Source organism: Puma concolor, chromosome E1, assembly GCF_028749965.1.
Source record: "Puma concolor isolate L17-30 chromosome E1, mPumCon1.1.hap2, whole genome shotgun sequence".
In the NCBI taxonomy this organism is placed as follows: domain Eukaryota; kingdom Metazoa; phylum Chordata; class Mammalia; order Carnivora; family Felidae; genus Puma; species Puma concolor.
In genome coordinates, this window is record NC_141680.1 from 37,663,339 (window position 1) to 37,679,375 (window position 16,037).

The window sequence follows — 16,037 nt, forward strand, 5'->3', positions numbered from 1 at the left end:
AACGCCACGTTCCTTTCAATGCCACGACAGGGATTCAGCCTCCACCGTATGCCGTGCTCACCTCCAGTGTGGTTACCACCCGCCACCATATAATGCCATTACCGTATCATTAACTACACGATTCTCTATGCTGCGCCTTTCATTCCTGCGATATATTCATCCCGGGACAGGAAACCTGCATCTCCCACTCCCCTCCTTCCCTTTCGCCCAACCCCACACTTTTTTCCGCTCTGGCCACCACCACTGTGTTCTGTGCCTTCGTAGGTCTGATTCTGCTTTTGCTTGGTCAACTCATTGTTTTGTTTTGTAGATTCCACTTCTAAGTGACAGCATATGGTATTTGTCTTTCTCTGACTTAGTTCACTTAGCATAGTACCCTCTAGATCCATCCCTGTTTATTGTAAGTGGCAAGATCTCATCTGCTTTTATGGCTAATATTCCTGTGTGTGTGTGTGTGTCTGTGTGTGTGTGTGTACTAAACTGTTTTGTTTTTTTTTAATTTTTTTTTCAACGTTTTTTATTTATTTTTGGGACAGAGAGAGACAGAGCATGAACGGGGGAGGGGCAGAGAGAGAGGGAGACACAGAATCGGAAACAGGCTCCAGGCTCCGAGCCATCAGCCCAGAGCCTGACGCGGGGCTCGAACTCATGGACCGCGAGATCGTGACCTGGCTGAAGTCGGACGCTCAACCGACTGCGCCACCCAGGCGCCCCTTTTTTTTTTTTTTTTTTTTTTTTTTTTTTTTTTTTTTTTTTGTGGCTTGTACTGGGTCTTGTCCACTCTCCCACTCTCTCTCTCTTTTTTTTATTCCTAATTTATTTTATTATGGAAGTATAATTGGTATACAATGTTATGTTAGTTTCAGGTATGCAGTATTGATTCAATAATTCTTTTTTTTAAGATGAAATTTATTGTCACATTGGTTTCCATACAACACCCAGTGCTCATCTGCACAGGTGCCCTCCTCAAGGCCCATCACCCACTTTCCCCTCCCTCTCACCCCCCCATCAACCCTCAGTTTACTTTCAGTTTTTAAGAGTCTCTTACGGTTTGCCTTTGTCCACTCTCTTAATGAAGAAATTAGCGAAGGACTATCCAAGGCCAGGAAACCAGGGTGAAAGAAGCCTGATCTTCCAGTAAGGCCAGATGTAGGTGCTAAATGTTGTCTGTGATGCCTGCCGAGCTATAGTGCCCGCAGCTGAAGAAGGGAGGCATGGAATGAGGGAGTCTGGCTGAGAGCAAATGCTCCTTCTTGTGACATGTTGAGCGAGGACACTGGCCGGTAGCCCTCTTCTGTGGGTCGATGCATGAAAGGGAAAAGTTAAGGGACAGCAGAGAAACCGGGATCTCCTTGCCAGCCCAAGACCCAACGCCTTCCAAAGCACCAGTCACCAAGGCCTCGAATACACGGGGACGAGTCCTAGGGTCCTGGATTGAAGAAAGGGGGGTGGGGGAAGGAAACGTGAAATAAAGGAGATGCAAATGTAGAACTGAATATTAAAATTATTCTCTCTCGCTTGCCAAGGCTACCTGTTTTTACTCCACAGGAACATGTAGCAGTTTTTCGGAGTCAAACCCTCCATTGTTTTCTGGGCTGAGTGATTGACTGAGCCATTAAACATTCCTTGGCCCAAACTTCCTTTATTGGGAATAATTCCTGTCTTGCCTGCCTCACAGGATTGTTGGAAGATCTGATGAGATAATGGACGTAACCTCTCTGCAGAAACCATAAAGGACTCCTCAAATAGAAAGTAATAATATGACTATTCTAACTACTAGGAGCCCTTCAGAGGGTTGGCCTGTGAGTGGAGAGTCATAGAAGCTTGGAAGGTTACCTCTCTAGCCTTTGCTCTGCACTTCCCTCTTCCAAGCTGGATTGCCCTGATCGGCAGAGTAGGGCATTGATCAAATGTCCTAGAATGTAAAACTAGACATCCCAGTCAGATATTCTGGGCTCACCACCCCCCATGGATGCCAAGTCCTTTCTTACATTAAATCTGAGTCTTCCCTTTTTTTTTTTTTTTTTAAGATTTTTCTTTTTTTAAGTAATCTCCACACCCAGCATGGGGCTTGAACTGACAACCCGAGATCAAGAGTCGCACGCTCCACCAACTGAGCCAACCAGGTGCCCCTAAGTCTAATTTCCTCCTGCTCTGCCCTGAAGATTTTCTCTCTACCTGCTGAATTAGGACATCATTTTTTAGTGTTTATCCACTGAAGACACTCACTACTGAGGAACACGACCCAAAGGTGCCAAATTACACTCTCTGGAGTGTGGAGTCCAAGTGTAATAAAAAAACCTGTTTTCAGAAGGGCCCAAGGACAGAGCTAGGCCTGGAATCCTTTTGTGTATCAAGTTTCAATCTCTTCCCTAACCCTATGCCAGATTCGGGTCCTTTCACTTGCTATAGGACTAGTTTTGAGGGGCGAGGGTGGCTATTTTGGCGCGAAGTAGCTGCACCATGTTGAAAATGTATAGAGAGGTAGGTCTTAATGCCAGGACATTTGTTAAGCGTGCTTTTTTTTTTTTTTTTTTAATTTTTAACGTTTATTTATTTTTGAGACAGAGAGAGACAGAGCATGAACGGGGGAGGGGCAGAGAGAGAGGGAGACACAGAATCGGAAACAGGCTCCAGGCTCCGAGCCATCAGCCCAGAGCCCGAGGCGGGGCTCGAACCCACGGACCGCGAGATCGTGACCTGGCTGAAGTCGGACGCTTAACCAACTGAGCCACCCAGGCGCCCCTAAGCGTGCTTTTAATAACGGAAGGAGGATGAGGAGTTCCAGTGGAGGTAAGATTTGGGAAACGTCAGGGGGGTTTGGTTTATGGTGGGGAAAGGTCAACCTCCCCCTCCAAGCTGCCCTCTTGGGTCCTCTCCTCCTTAGGCCTTCGCCTCACCTGCTTTACTCCCCCTCTCTGTACTCCAAGCACTTGTAATTATGATCACCCGCTCTTGGCTCTGAACTTGGATAAATGCTACCTTGTTAGCTAATAGTACCATTAATTATATTAATGATTAATAGCTAATTAGTCATAATGCTGTAATCCTTTCAATGGAGGGCTCCTTTCTTATAGCAGTTCTCTGCCTCAAGCACACACGCATCCCCTTCCCTATTCCTGGCCGCAGAACAAACGTGGCTCTAAGTTGGTGTTTCTGACCACTCCGGCAATCTCTAAATTTCTCCAGTGTTTACTAGCTGTCCCATCTATCTAGCGAACGACCACTACTGCTTATATTTTTACCTCCTTTATTTCTGTCCTCTGTCACTCACACTACCCTCCAGGAACAGAGGCCGCAGTCAAGATTTTTTTTTTTTTTTTTTTTAATTTCATAAGCCAAGGGCTCTTTTACTTCTGAGTCTCCCTTGGGCCCGCTTTCCTACTTTGGTCCCCCTTCTTCACTTTACCTTCCCCTGAATCCTCACCCGCCCCTACTTCGGGGAGGCTCACACCCTCTGCCCCAAGCTCCCTCCCACTCTGCGACTTGGCTTCCTTTCAGCAACCACGCCCCCAGACCCAGGGAGGGCGGCGCGCACGCGCAGTCCACGCCTTTACCTGGGCGCTCGGCAGTGGGCGGAGTGGGGGAGGGCGGGGGTGGAGCGGGAGCCGGCGGTTATCTGGGCGGCGGGGCGCTCACATTGTGGCAGCGGGGAGAAAAGGTGCGCCGGGGCCGGCCCGAGGGGGCTGCGCATGCGCGCCGCCGCGCCCAGCGGCCGGGATGCCAGGGGGGCGGGCGGAGGGAGGTGTCGGCTCCCCGTTGGGCGGGCGGGGGGGCGGGCGAGGGACGGGGCCGCGGGCGCGCGCGCGCTCTCGCCGCCGCTCGCCCTCCCTCCCTGCCCCCGGCTCCGCACACACAACCACACACGCACACCCCCTCCCCTGCCTCCCTCCCCGCGCGCCGCCCGCCCCGCCGGCCCCGCTCGCCCTCGCGCGCTCGGAAGGGAGTCGCGAGACGTCGGAGCGGCGGCCACGTAGCGCTGCGGCGGCGGCGGCGGCGGCGGCCGAGGCCGGGTCTGCGGAGCGGCCCTGAGGACAGACGTTGGGCGGGGGGGAGGGGCCGGCCCGGCCGGCGGTTGTTACTCGAGCGCCGCGGCTACAGGCCCCCCGCCGCAGGATGGACCGCCGAGGCGGCGGTCGGGGCGGCGGAGGCGGAGGCGGCCGGCCAGGGTGAGTAGGGGCCCCTGCCCCCCACGCACACGCCACAGTCGCGGCTGCGCCCCTTGCAGCAGCCCTTCCTCTCCGCCGCCCGCCGGGCCGGCCGGGGCTCGGGCGCCGGGTTAACCCTTCGCCGAGGCAGCTGCGTGCGCTAGGCCGGAGCAGCCCCCATCCGGCGGGGAGGCCCGGGGCGCTGCGCTCCTCCGGTCGCGAGCTCGGGCCGGGGGCGCCCGCTCCTGCTCCTTCGCCCCCTCGCTCCCGGACCCGGGCCGGGCTCCAGTTTTGCAGAGAGCCCGCTCGCCCCGAGGCCCGAGGGGAGGCTGGGGTTGCCTGGGTTAGCGGGCCGAGGGAGGTTTGCACCGGTCCTCCTGCGAGCCTTCCCCTGCCCCGCAGCTGGTGGCTTGCACCCACTGCCTCCCCGGCCCTGCGGCTGCGCCCAAACCTCCAACCCCCGGAGTATTGTGCCGCCTGAGATAAAATGCATCCAGTGTATACCCGCCCAGCACTCACCCCAGAGGGTAATGCAGACCTTTCTCCTCCCCCACCTCCTCCACCCCTCCAATCAGGCTCTACTTAAGATTCTTAGATGGGAGACACTGAAGGTTAGTGACACCCCCGTTACATCTGCGCCGAACATGTTCATTGTCGAGGGATGTCTCCTGTAGAAATGATAAATGCCCCTGCCTCACCCTCGAAGTCTGTCTTCACGATTTGAGATCCCATATGCTGTTCTTTGAAGAGGGCCAGTCTTTGATCACATCTAGCACATCCCTCCCCCACAACACACACACACGCGCGCACACACACACACTTCCTGATTGCCAGAGCAGCCCCTGTCATCGCGGATCCATTGTCAGGAATGGCTTGTGCCAATCAAAGGGATGTGCTCTTGCCTTTGGAAAAGGATTCTTTCCACAACCATGTCCTCAGGATGTTCCTGCGTGAGTCTGTCTCTGATTGTCCCCATGTTCAAGCGTCGTTATCAGAGTATTTTGCTGATAGGCATCTCCTGTGTACCCTCAGTAATCACTGAGTGGTGCTTTTTTCCTCAGTTGATGAGATACATAGGGTGTGTGGGTATTTCATTTATTTTGTGATGAGGTTTAACATCAGTCGTCAAGGTGCAGTAAATAAATAGGGTAATAATTTGGGGAAGAATGTGTATGTGTATTTTGTTCCAGAGATGGCCAGGCCTGTATTGTTCTGGGAATGGCAACTAGCACATGCTTTGTTGACAACATGTGTATGCGTAAGGAATGAGGGGCCGGTGTGTGTGTGTGTGTGTGTGTGTGTGTGTGTGTGTGTGTGTGTGTGTGTGTTGAATGCAGGTGATGTTCCCGCCTCGGGCTGATTTGAGAGTGGTCAACTGAACTGTGATGGTCGGGACTGGCAGGGCATCTTGGTTGTCTGTATCAGGACTGTGCACATGTATTCAGATAGATACTACCTTCAGTATAATTTTATTTAAAATGTGCACCTCTGAGTTGTAGGGATTCTGGAAATGTCTGCTTCAGCGGTTCTTAACCTTTCTGTGGGGTCACCGAAGCCTTTAGGGGCTGTCTTCTTAGTGAAAGAGACACACACAATTTTGTATGCGATTACAGTCCCCTTGAAGCTAGTCCTGGGACCTCAGGTTAAGATCTGTATTATGCAAAAGTGAAAGGAACTTGAGTTCTGTGTTTTGTTTCCCAAGGTTTGGCATTACAGTACTTTGGTTCTGAGCAGCAAGCTCAGATAACAAAGTGGATTATATATGTATCCTTGTGTTTTGTTCCTTGATTACAGGGGGTCACGTATTTGTAAGGCATCATTCCCTGTCTTCCTGTAAGAAGGAGATGTGCGAATTTCAGAAAGAGTTAAAACTGGACTCAAAACAGTTTGTCCCAATTTGACCAATGGATGATGCATGCTCCTTCACCGTATTCTAAATGCAGCACATTTCAGCATCAAAGTCGGTGGTCTGTTTCATGATGACTATCCGGAATGTTTATGTGTTGATTGAGGTTGATTTGATTTCTCAAAAGAAGGCTTTATCATTCCCATAGAAGAGCACCTTCTCCGTGCAGAGTTTTTCCACCTTTATTAAATACGATTTCATGTCTTCATTCAGGGTGGCACTGCCGTCAGAATCATCTTCTTTTAAAGTTCTGTTTTAATGGAAAGATCTGAACTGCAGTTAGGGAATTCGGTCTCCGTGTTTAGAACTTAGAACTGGAGAGTAACGTTGCACCATCCTGGGATAAATATCAGCTATTCTTGTTTAAATCACTCTGCATCCAGCTTTTGCCTTCTGATTATATTTCAACCAAGAGAGATTTATTCCAGCTTGTGATCGTGCTGTGATGGGCAGTGACATTAAAGAAACACAGGCCCCGGCTTTCTGGGAGCTTACATTTCCAACAATATTTTTTACATAAAGAATCCTTTGAGACCTTCATATTTTTTGCGTTTTGGGGGTTCTGAGAGGCCGAGGAATTCATGGTATTAACAGCTTTTTGGAAGGCAAGGGAGCCTTGGAATCTTGCAAAGAACCTGTTCCACACACCTGAAGAATAGCATTTATTCTAATAATTATGCCGTGTACCCTATGAAGTTTGAAAGCATGCTGAGATTGCAAATATTGCACTTTTTATTATCTCATAAACATGCTTGAAGTGGCTTGTATTACAGGCTTGTTTTATATTTTTTTGTTCATGTCATGCCTGAAGTTTTACTGTCAGAAATTATTTGCCTGTCCTAAGCCCAGACCATCTCAGAGTTGCAAATATGTTACTTTTCTTTGTCAGCCTAGTGTAGTGCCAGATCGTTAAAATCTCAGGGGGGGGCAGTGTGCTTCCTTGATTGAATATTGCTGCACGGCTTCTAACTAGTCGCTTACCTAGTTAAACACCCACACGCCGCAGAGCAGCTGATCCTGTAACACCTATGGCTGTGAGACCAGAGTTCTGACTGCCAGATTCAGAGCTTGGAAGGGTGGAAAACAATCGCCTAGCACTGGAACACTTAAGGAGTAGTAGCGCCAGCAGGTCACTCATTAATACAAACAGCTTGCTTTAGCTTCTTTAACACCCTTCTTCAGACACCCTTCCCTTAGGACGTTTCAGATCAGCAGCTCCTACTCAAGGGAGACAGCACCTACTTTCCGCAACTGAGGCCTCAAGATCCCAGCCGGGCGCCCAGAGCTGTTTCCATTTCTGCTCTGAGTATGGGAAGTAATCTTGTAGTGTGGTAAGACGATACTTTTCAAGCCTGTAGAAAAAAGTTGATCAGCAGCGCTACTGACGGGATTTTGCTTTTGAATTGTCTGGAGCCTGTCGAAGAAGTAAACTGTGAAAGCGAACGTTTTATTTTTTTTTTTTAATTTTTTTTTTCAACGTTTATTTATTTTTGGGACAGAGAGAGACAGAGCATGAACAGGGGAGGGGCAGAGAGAGAGGGAGACACAGAATCGGAAACAGGCTCCAGGCTCTGAGCCATCAGCCCAGAGCCCGACGCGGGGCTCGAACTCACGGACCGCAAGATCGTGACCTGGCTGAAGTCGGACGCTTAACCGACTGCGCCACCCAGGCGCCCCGAAAGCGAACGTTTTAAAAAAAAAAAAAAAAATCACCCTTCACTCCAGGGTTTTAGCAGTCACTGGCTGTATGGCAACGGGCGTATCACCTTGGCCTCTCTGGCCTCAGTTACCTCACCAGGAAAATGGGATTTGTTATGAAGATTAGAGATGCTGTGTGCAAGCTTCTGGCATTCCTGGCGCATGTACCTGTTAAGGAGGCAGTAAATGGCGGGAATGGCTGATGTGGGAACATACGGATCATTCTGGTTTGCAAGAGGTCCGGTGTTTCACTTGTGCCGATTTGGGAGGAAAAAATTGCAAATGTTTGACTTGGAGCACACCGAAGTCTTGCAGGTGCAGTGTGCTTATTGGAACTTTGATTCGTTGCTCTGTGGCCGGCTGAATGTGGTGGAGGCCGTAAGACTTAGCTCCAGTGTCTACAGCGCCACCCGCAGGCCGTGCTTGTTTTAAGCGTGTTCAGAGCTTCTGTGGTGAAAGGGGTGTTTCAGGACGTTAATGTATCTCGGTGCGTTCTGTGTCCAGAGTTGAATCATGTGCAAAGCCTTGTGTAAATTGTCACGGCTAACGTAAGCCATAAAGTGCTTGGTAGAATCAGTGAAGACACCAGACGCCTATTTTAGTTAATCTGTTTGTTTATAGAGCAGTTAGGTTTGATTTTAAGAAACACTTAGGGACATTCTCTCCTAAAGAATCCCCACTGCTCATCTGAGGTTTTGATCATAAACTGTCATTAGGGTTATAAGTCTGACTGCCTTAGGCATTTTTGCTTCGGTGGGTGAAGGAAAGAACAGTCAAGTCGCCTTACCTGTCAGATTTTATCAACTCTCTACTTTTGGCCTGTACCTACAGATTGTGTGTGTGTATCCCTAGCCTTGTTTTTAGCCCCAAAGGTGGTTTTGTAAAAATATGACATTTTTTTTCCTCTTTAAAACATAGGGTAAGAGATTGATTACTTCGAAAAGTAGATTCGAGGGCATGTGTACGGTTCTATTCAGTGCATAGAGCTTTTAAAATAGAATTTCTTGGGCTCCATAGAATTAAATTATTCTGTCATTTTTGCAGGATATCGTTGTGATAAGCCAGCGAACCCGCAAGAGTTACGTAGAGACTTTTCAGATAAGGTAGGCACATCAGTAATGCATTAGGATTTACCTCAAGGGAATCTGTTAATCCCTGTTTTCTTTTATTATTGAGCCACCTAGGGGCTTTCCCATCAATGGAAATCAGTCACTAGTATTGGATTGCTGATAAAGAGGGATTGGCAAATAATGGCCTTAGATTTGCCTTAGGTTTTGCAGAACACTTGAAAAAATGTAATCTTGGCCAGATGTATAATAAGAGGACTTGCGCCAGGTGAGCCCAGACTGACTAAAAACAAATAAAATTGGGATGATTGAGCTACGTGTTTTTTTCTCAACCAGACTACATTTTGCCAAGTAAACGTTCTCTGGGGACGAGGGTGCTATTTTTCTTTTTAATTGTTTTAAATGTTTTATTTGATTTTTTAAGAGACGGAGAGGGACAGTTCATGAGCAGGGGAGGGGCAGAGAGAGAGAGAGGAAGACACAGAATCGGAAGCAGGCTCCAGGCCCTGAGCGGTCAGCACAGAGCCCGACGCGGGGCTCGAACTCGTGAACTGGGAGATCGTGACCTGAGCTGAAGTCGGACGCTCGACCGACTGAGCCACCCCAGGCGCGCCTATTTTTCTTTTAACTGTTATTTTTCCTGGTGTGCTGGCGTCACGGGGCCTAGTGGAGAGCGAGGTGCTTCCGAATGTTTCTTGGTAAACCAGTCCGTGTGGTGAGAAGGGATTGTTGGAAGGGAACAGAAATAGAAACGAGGCAGGGTGCGGCTCCATTGCCTGACTCCGGGGTCTTGCTCTGCATGTGGCATCCGAGGGTCAGTACTCTCAGCCGGAGTTATTTCATAAGGGTAAACCGTGTTGGGTGATTCCCTTTTGTCTTGGATGCTAGTGAAGGACATAGTCGTGAAGAGCTTTGGAATTTAGACTTTTCAGCTTTGGAATTTTGATTCGGTTTTGGGGATTCAGTGGCATATAACTTCTTAATTACCCTGTGTGGCCTACGAAATGAGTATAAGCAGGCCCTCATGAATTGTTTTCGTCCTTTCAAATGTGCCATTTTAACGTGTCTCAAGTCACGTCAGTGGCCTGTGGACATTGACACATATGATAAAGTGTTGGGTTTTTGGAGGAGGTGAGGAGTGTGTGTGTGTGTGTGTGTGTGTGTGTGTGTGTGTGTGTGTGTGTGTGATGTTCCAGTTGTACGGATAAATCTGTGTTTTTTTTACCCAGTTCCTCCTAAGAGGAGGGGATTTGAAGTTCCCTTGCCTGAAAGATCCTTATAGAGAGCCGTGCACCTTTCTTTGTAGCCTCCAGAGCAGACAGAGTCCTCCAAATAAACTCAACAAAAGTTTGGAAAAAACCTAAATGTCCATCTGTATAGAAATTGGGTAGATAAGCTAGGGCATGTTCACGCAGCAGGATAAATTTTATAGCCGTAAAAAAGAATGAGAAAACCACGTATGGCTGTGGAAAATCTCTAAGCGGCGTATAAGTGGAGTACAGGATGTGCTCATTTGATTTGTGTGTGGTGTCCTTCACTCAAAATTACGTTTATAACATTCACTCTTACTTTCACGTGTAATAACTCATTTTGCCTCCCGTAATATTCAGTTGCATATACTGTAATAATGTATTTGCCCATTCTCCCATTGATGAGCATTTGGATTATTTCTGGTCTTGGCTCTCGTGAGTAGTGGTGCTCTATCCGCTACACTTTCTTCTTAAAATGTTTGATCCATGCGGATGTATACCTACTAAATAATTTTTTTTTTTTTTTTAATTTAAAAAAGTGTCCCTCACCTCTCCGGAGGGAAATGATAATGCCCTATTTTAAATTACATTTTGAAATATTTAGTGGGACAGGGTGATTTCAAACCATTTTTTAAATGGTTTGAAATTTTCAAACCTAGCTTGGAGTTTTACCGTATTAAGAGAATTCTGAAGTCAGTCTACAAGCAAACCCTATGTATTTTCATCCTAAAAGAGGGGCTTAATGTGACAGAATAGGTCTTAAAAATAGTTACATCTCTTCAAAGGTTTGTCTTTGTAACTGCTAAATATTTCTTTTACTGCTTCATTGCAGAATATTCATATAATAATCCTTCTTGCATTGCTAGTTATTAAAAGTGTTTACTTAATATTTTTATAACCGTGGTATAATTAAACTTTTTGGAAACTCGGGGTTTTAAACACATAGCAACAGGAGAAATTTACTGAAACACAATTAACCTGGTGTTGAATATTTTGAAATTTGGTCGCCCTGCCGGGTTGGTCGGTGGAATGTAATTGTATGTGCCCACGAACCATAATAACTGCTGAGGCGTCGTCATTTCCATTGAAAACTGCATTTGATCACATTTTTTTTTTTTTTTGCTGTAATTGCAGTATTGCCATTTTCTCCCTCTTACTGCCCAAACGTGGAGATCGCGATTAAAATAAAAATTTATAAAGCAGTAGTTCAACCAAGGGCGATTTTACCTCCAGGAGATACTCTGCAAGGTCTGGAGATAGCTCTGATTTGACACAAGGAGGCCCTAGGCCGGGGGGGGGGGGGGGGGGGAGTAGGGAGCGGTGGGGCTACTGGCCAGAGATGCGGCTAAACATGCTACAGGGCCCAGGACGGCCCCTCATAACAAAGAATGATCTCTCTGCTCTAACACGTCAGCCGCGCTGGAGTTGAGAAACACTGCTATGAGGCACCTCACTGAGCTGATGCTACAAGGCAGGTAGCAATTTTAGCATTGACTTTGTTGGATTTAGCACACTGAAGTCACATTTAGTGACTTAGTCTACAGAAGTGATTTAGTGATTTAGTCTACAGAAGAAATAAGCTAGGTTGTTTTCTAAACTGTAATAAGGTTTTATTATTATTATTTTCTTTCTTTATTTATTTTTAGTTTATATTTTGAGAGAGAGTGCACGCGCACATGAGCAGGGGAGAGGCAGAGAGAGAATCCCAAGCAGGCTCCGAGCTGTCAGCCTGGAGTCCAGTGCAGGGCTTGAACTTAGGAGCCCTTGAGACCATTGACCTGAGCCGAAATCCAAGAGTGCCACGCGTCACCAATTGAACCACCCAGGCGCCCCCAAAGCAGACACATTTTAACTTTTCTGATCCTAATGGGTATCTCATTCTGCTCCAAAAGAAAATATTTGCTTGACATAAGGTATTTAGAAAAAAAATTTTTTTTTATGTTTATTTATTTTTGAGAGAGAGAGTGAGAGCGTGAGAGAGGGAGACCCAGAATCCAAAGCAGGCTCCAGGCTCTGAGCTGTCGGCACAGAGCCCGACGCGGGGCTTGAACTCACAGACCGCAAGATCATGACCTGAGCCAAAGTCGGACGCCTAACCGACTGAGCCACCCAGGCGCCCCTATATAAAATATATTTAAATCTTGTAAGTTAAACTTAATGTTGCTCAGTGACAACAATGTTCAAATTAAATTTGGAAAATACATGCATAGTATAAAATTTTTCTACTTCCATGTGGCTGGTTTCTTCCTGTCGGGTCGTGGTAAAGGACGTATACACTTGTGCCCCTGTTCCACCTTGTCGGGTGTTGTAACGATGTTCAAGAGGTAGTTTGTTCTGCCTCCCATTCTCTCTCTGCCCTTTTCATCAGCTCCAGTGGAAAGTTAGATTTTTTTCTTTGAGGATGACTTCTGTCTCTAAGGTCAGGTGGTGAACAGGTTTTAGTGAACTAAAAAGATTTGTCCACAGAGGCAAATCGGGCAGTTTGAAAATCACCTCCCTATATCGTCCTTAACAAAAAGCATTTTTTTTAAATGTTTACTTATTATTGACAGACCGAGCATGAGCAGGGGAGGGGCAGAGGGAGGGGGAGACACAGAATCGGAGGAAGCAGGCTCCAGGCTCGAACTGTCTGCACAGAGCCCGACGCGGGGCTCGAACCCCCTGACTGCGAGATCGTGACCTGAGCCGAAGTCAGACACTTGACCCGCTGAGCCCCCCCCGGGCGCCCCATACAGAAAGATATTTTTAACTGTATAGTATAACTTTCTTTAACACAGAGCCTGGTTTAGACAATCATTTGCTTATGTAGAATGAGTACAGAATAAACGTATAGCAAGGACTCAGTGGTGAATGTTTACTTCTCTGTGAAAATCAGACTCCAGGGTCGAACTCTGTTTTAGAGACCGCCCTATCAGAAAAGCACTTATCAGAACCTCGTTCTCCAGAAGGATAAAAACTTAAAAGTTACGTGGTTGGCATTGTCTTTCATTTCTGTACCCAAAGTTATATATAGTGTCTGTATTTTTGCTACTTATCAACCTTTACAAAGCACTTGCCATGTAATCCTCATATAACCCTTTGAGGTAGTGTATTATTACCCCATTTTACCAGCAGGGAAATTGAGACAAAGTGAGGTTATGTAACTTGCCAAGTTAAATATGTTCTTTTCTTGGCAATGAGATTTTATAAGAAAGGACCCATTAAATCATTTTATTTTGCTAATTAAAAACTGAAGTTTTAAAAAACCGAATTTAAGAGCCCAGAAATATTTCTGACTTTCAGAACCCAGAGACTGCGTAAGGCATTCGTTTTAATTTTTAAGTTCATGTACAGTGACATTGACACTTTGGTACGTGTACAGTTCTGTGAACATTAGTACATGTTACGGACTCGTGTAACCGCCGCCACAGTCAGGAGACAGAACGGTTCCGTTGTCTGGAAACACTCCTGCCACAGTGCACTCCCCCACCCTCCGGTTGAACCTGGCAGCCGTTGATCCGTTGTTCATCGTGAGTGTTTTCTCTTGTGGAGAGTGTTACCTAAATGGGATCATACCGCGTGTAACCCTTTGAGACTGCTTTCAGCATAATACCTTTGAGATTCGTCCTAGTTTTTGTAGGTATCAACATTTTGCTCCTTTTTATTGCCAAGTAATATTCTGTCCTATTCTGTGGATGGATCGCACTGTTTTTCCATTCACCTGTTGAAGGCCATTTGGATTGTTTCCAGTTTTTGGTGATTCTAAGCAAAGCCTCCGTAAACGCTCACGGACGGCTTTCAGAGCGACTGTAAGTTTTCATTTCTCTAGAATGCATACCTAGGAACAGGGATGCCGGGTCACGTAGTGTGTATGTCCGGTCTGTTTTCCAGAGTTAACGTGCTCCTTTGCATCCCCACCAGAAACCTGAGAGTTCCAGTTCTGCATCTCTGTCAGCACGTAATAATGGTCAACATTTTTTGATGTTAGTCATCATTTGGAGCCTTATGACCAGAATCTGGGTGGTAGGCCCAGCTCTCCCGTCAGCTAGCTGTTGACCTTTAAAGGAGCCATTTAACTTTTCTGAGCCTCTGTTTCCTTGTCTCTCTTATAACCGAGAATATCGAATGTGCTGTAAGTTCTCCTGCAGTTCCCAAATCCATTGATCTGGAACAAGAAGTCCTTGACAAGAGGACAGATTTGTGTTTGCTTGTGCAGAAAAAGCCTACTGACCCGTCTTCTGAGCTAAAGTAAGAACACTGTAAGCAGTATACATATTTATAAATAGAATCCATATGAAATTACTTGATATTTATAACTGTAGTTAGTCGTTTGGAGCTAAACGTGACATTGTGATGGTGTGTGTCACATCTATAAGCAACAGTCATGTAGCTAATGTTACAGTTAACGTTGGCAGCCTATAATCTTTTGGCTAATGTTGGATATTTTTATATTGTAATTATTCCTTAGCTCTCTAGGGTTACAGTTTGCGAAATTTAATAGCAAATACTTTGCCGTTTTCTTTTTCTTTTCTTTTCTTTTCTTTTTTTTTTTTTTTTTTTTTTGAGAGAGAGAGCATGTGAGTGTGAGCAGGGCTGGGGCAGAGGGAGAGGAAGAGAGGCAGGGAAGGAGAGAATCTTAAGCAGGCCCCATGCCCAGTGCAGAGCCCAACTCGGGGCTTGATCCCAGGAAGACGAGATCATGACTTGAGCTGAAATCAAGAGTCCGGCACTTAACCAGCTGAGCCTCCCAGGTGCCCAGAGGATCACTTTTTAAAAAAGATTACGTATTTAGCTACTTGTCCTTCATGACTTTTTTTGAGTAGGAGACAAATTGCCTCGATATAGCATTAAAAAAATAGCTTTATTATTTTTCTAAAGAATTATACATGCTTATTTAAAACTAGGTAAGGATTTCAGAAAAATACAAAGAAAGGAAGTATCTCCTTCCCCATCCTTACTCTATCCTGAGACATCTCTCGGTATGACTGTACAAGACATACTTGTAAGGACATGGTTTTACATTAATGAGATGACATGAGCCGGCTCTTTAGTCTTTTTTTTTTTTTTTTTTTTTTTCTGATGTGGACATACTTCAGTGTGAAATAATATAAATCCGTATCACATCTGGATGGCTACGTAGTATGCTGGTGTCTGTGTGTACCATTATTTATGTTTCAAGTTTTTTGTTATAATAAATAGTGCTACAGTGAATGCCCTTGTATACACATCTGTTTATGCTTGTGACATTATCTTCTCATGGTGAATTCCTTGATGGCTAGGTCCAAAAGAATGCACACGTCACACGTAGGAAAATGGCACTGAACCCCTCTAAGGAGGGTTGCTCCCCGCTTGGACAATCTGCTGTGCCAGGCCGTGTCATACATCAGGCTATTTTGGCATTAGCCAGTGTGGGATTAAAGCCATGAAACATATGTACACATGTTTGTACATGGATCCTGCTGAAGAAAACCAGCCCATTCGCTAATTGATAGTCTTTGCCAAGTAAACCTGAGAATGTTTCAAAACATCAAAGCCTTAAAAAACAAAGTTTAAAAATTACTTGGGAGGAAAGTTAACCGATAAAGCAACCTGCTTTTTTAACGCAAAGGAAACCTTTTAATTAAAGTGATTATAAATAACTCAAATTTGTGTTATTCCAGTAAGTTCTGTTAAACATTTTTTAAAAATAATTTTTAAATTTTGGAATAATTTTAGGCTTTCAGAAAAATTGTAGAAAGAGTATCTGTAGACTCCTCATCCAGTTCCCCTTACTGTTAAGTTCTTACACAACCATGTTAAAGTCTTACATAAACTAAGGAAACAACATTGGTATATTACTATCGACTCCATATTTAACCCAGAGTTCACTAGTTCATCAACAACTATCCTTTCTCTATTTGGAAACATCCTAAATAAGGCTTTTAAACTCTGTGCTTCAATGAACTTGAATATCTGTTCATAGGTTAATTTTAGTCATACATTGTATGTA

At 45.8% G+C, this 16,037-nt stretch overlaps 2 protein-coding genes across 4 annotated transcripts in view; one reads left to right on the forward strand and one right to left on the reverse strand.

The window, feature by feature from the left end:
* Positions 1-924: 924 nt before the first annotated feature.
* On the reverse strand, positions 925-4,880 carry LOC147574289 (uncharacterized). The gene is made up of 3 exons (XM_086685461.1): positions 4,847-4,880; positions 3,558-4,729; positions 925-1,429 (listed from the first exon to the last, which is right to left on the reverse strand). Exons 1-2 carry the CDS (start codon positions 4,878-4,880, stop codon positions 3,636-3,638), a joined length of 1,128 nt encoding a protein of 375 aa, XP_086541587.1. The 3' UTR covers positions 925-1,429; positions 3,558-3,635.
* The window catches only part of ZNF652 (zinc finger protein 652), a 55,698-nt gene continuing 43,494 nt past the window's right edge, over positions 3,834-16,037 (forward strand). Inside the window, exons 1-2 of one of the 3 annotated variants that reach the window (XM_086687066.1) lie at positions 3,834-4,169; positions 8,797-8,855. The gene's annotated coding sequence lies outside the window, so the exon portion shown is untranslated. Of the gene's footprint in view, positions 4,170-4,254; positions 4,676-8,796; positions 8,856-16,037 lie in introns of those variants that run through there. The other 2 variants (XM_086687065.1, XM_086687068.1) reach the window with 2 other exon arrangements.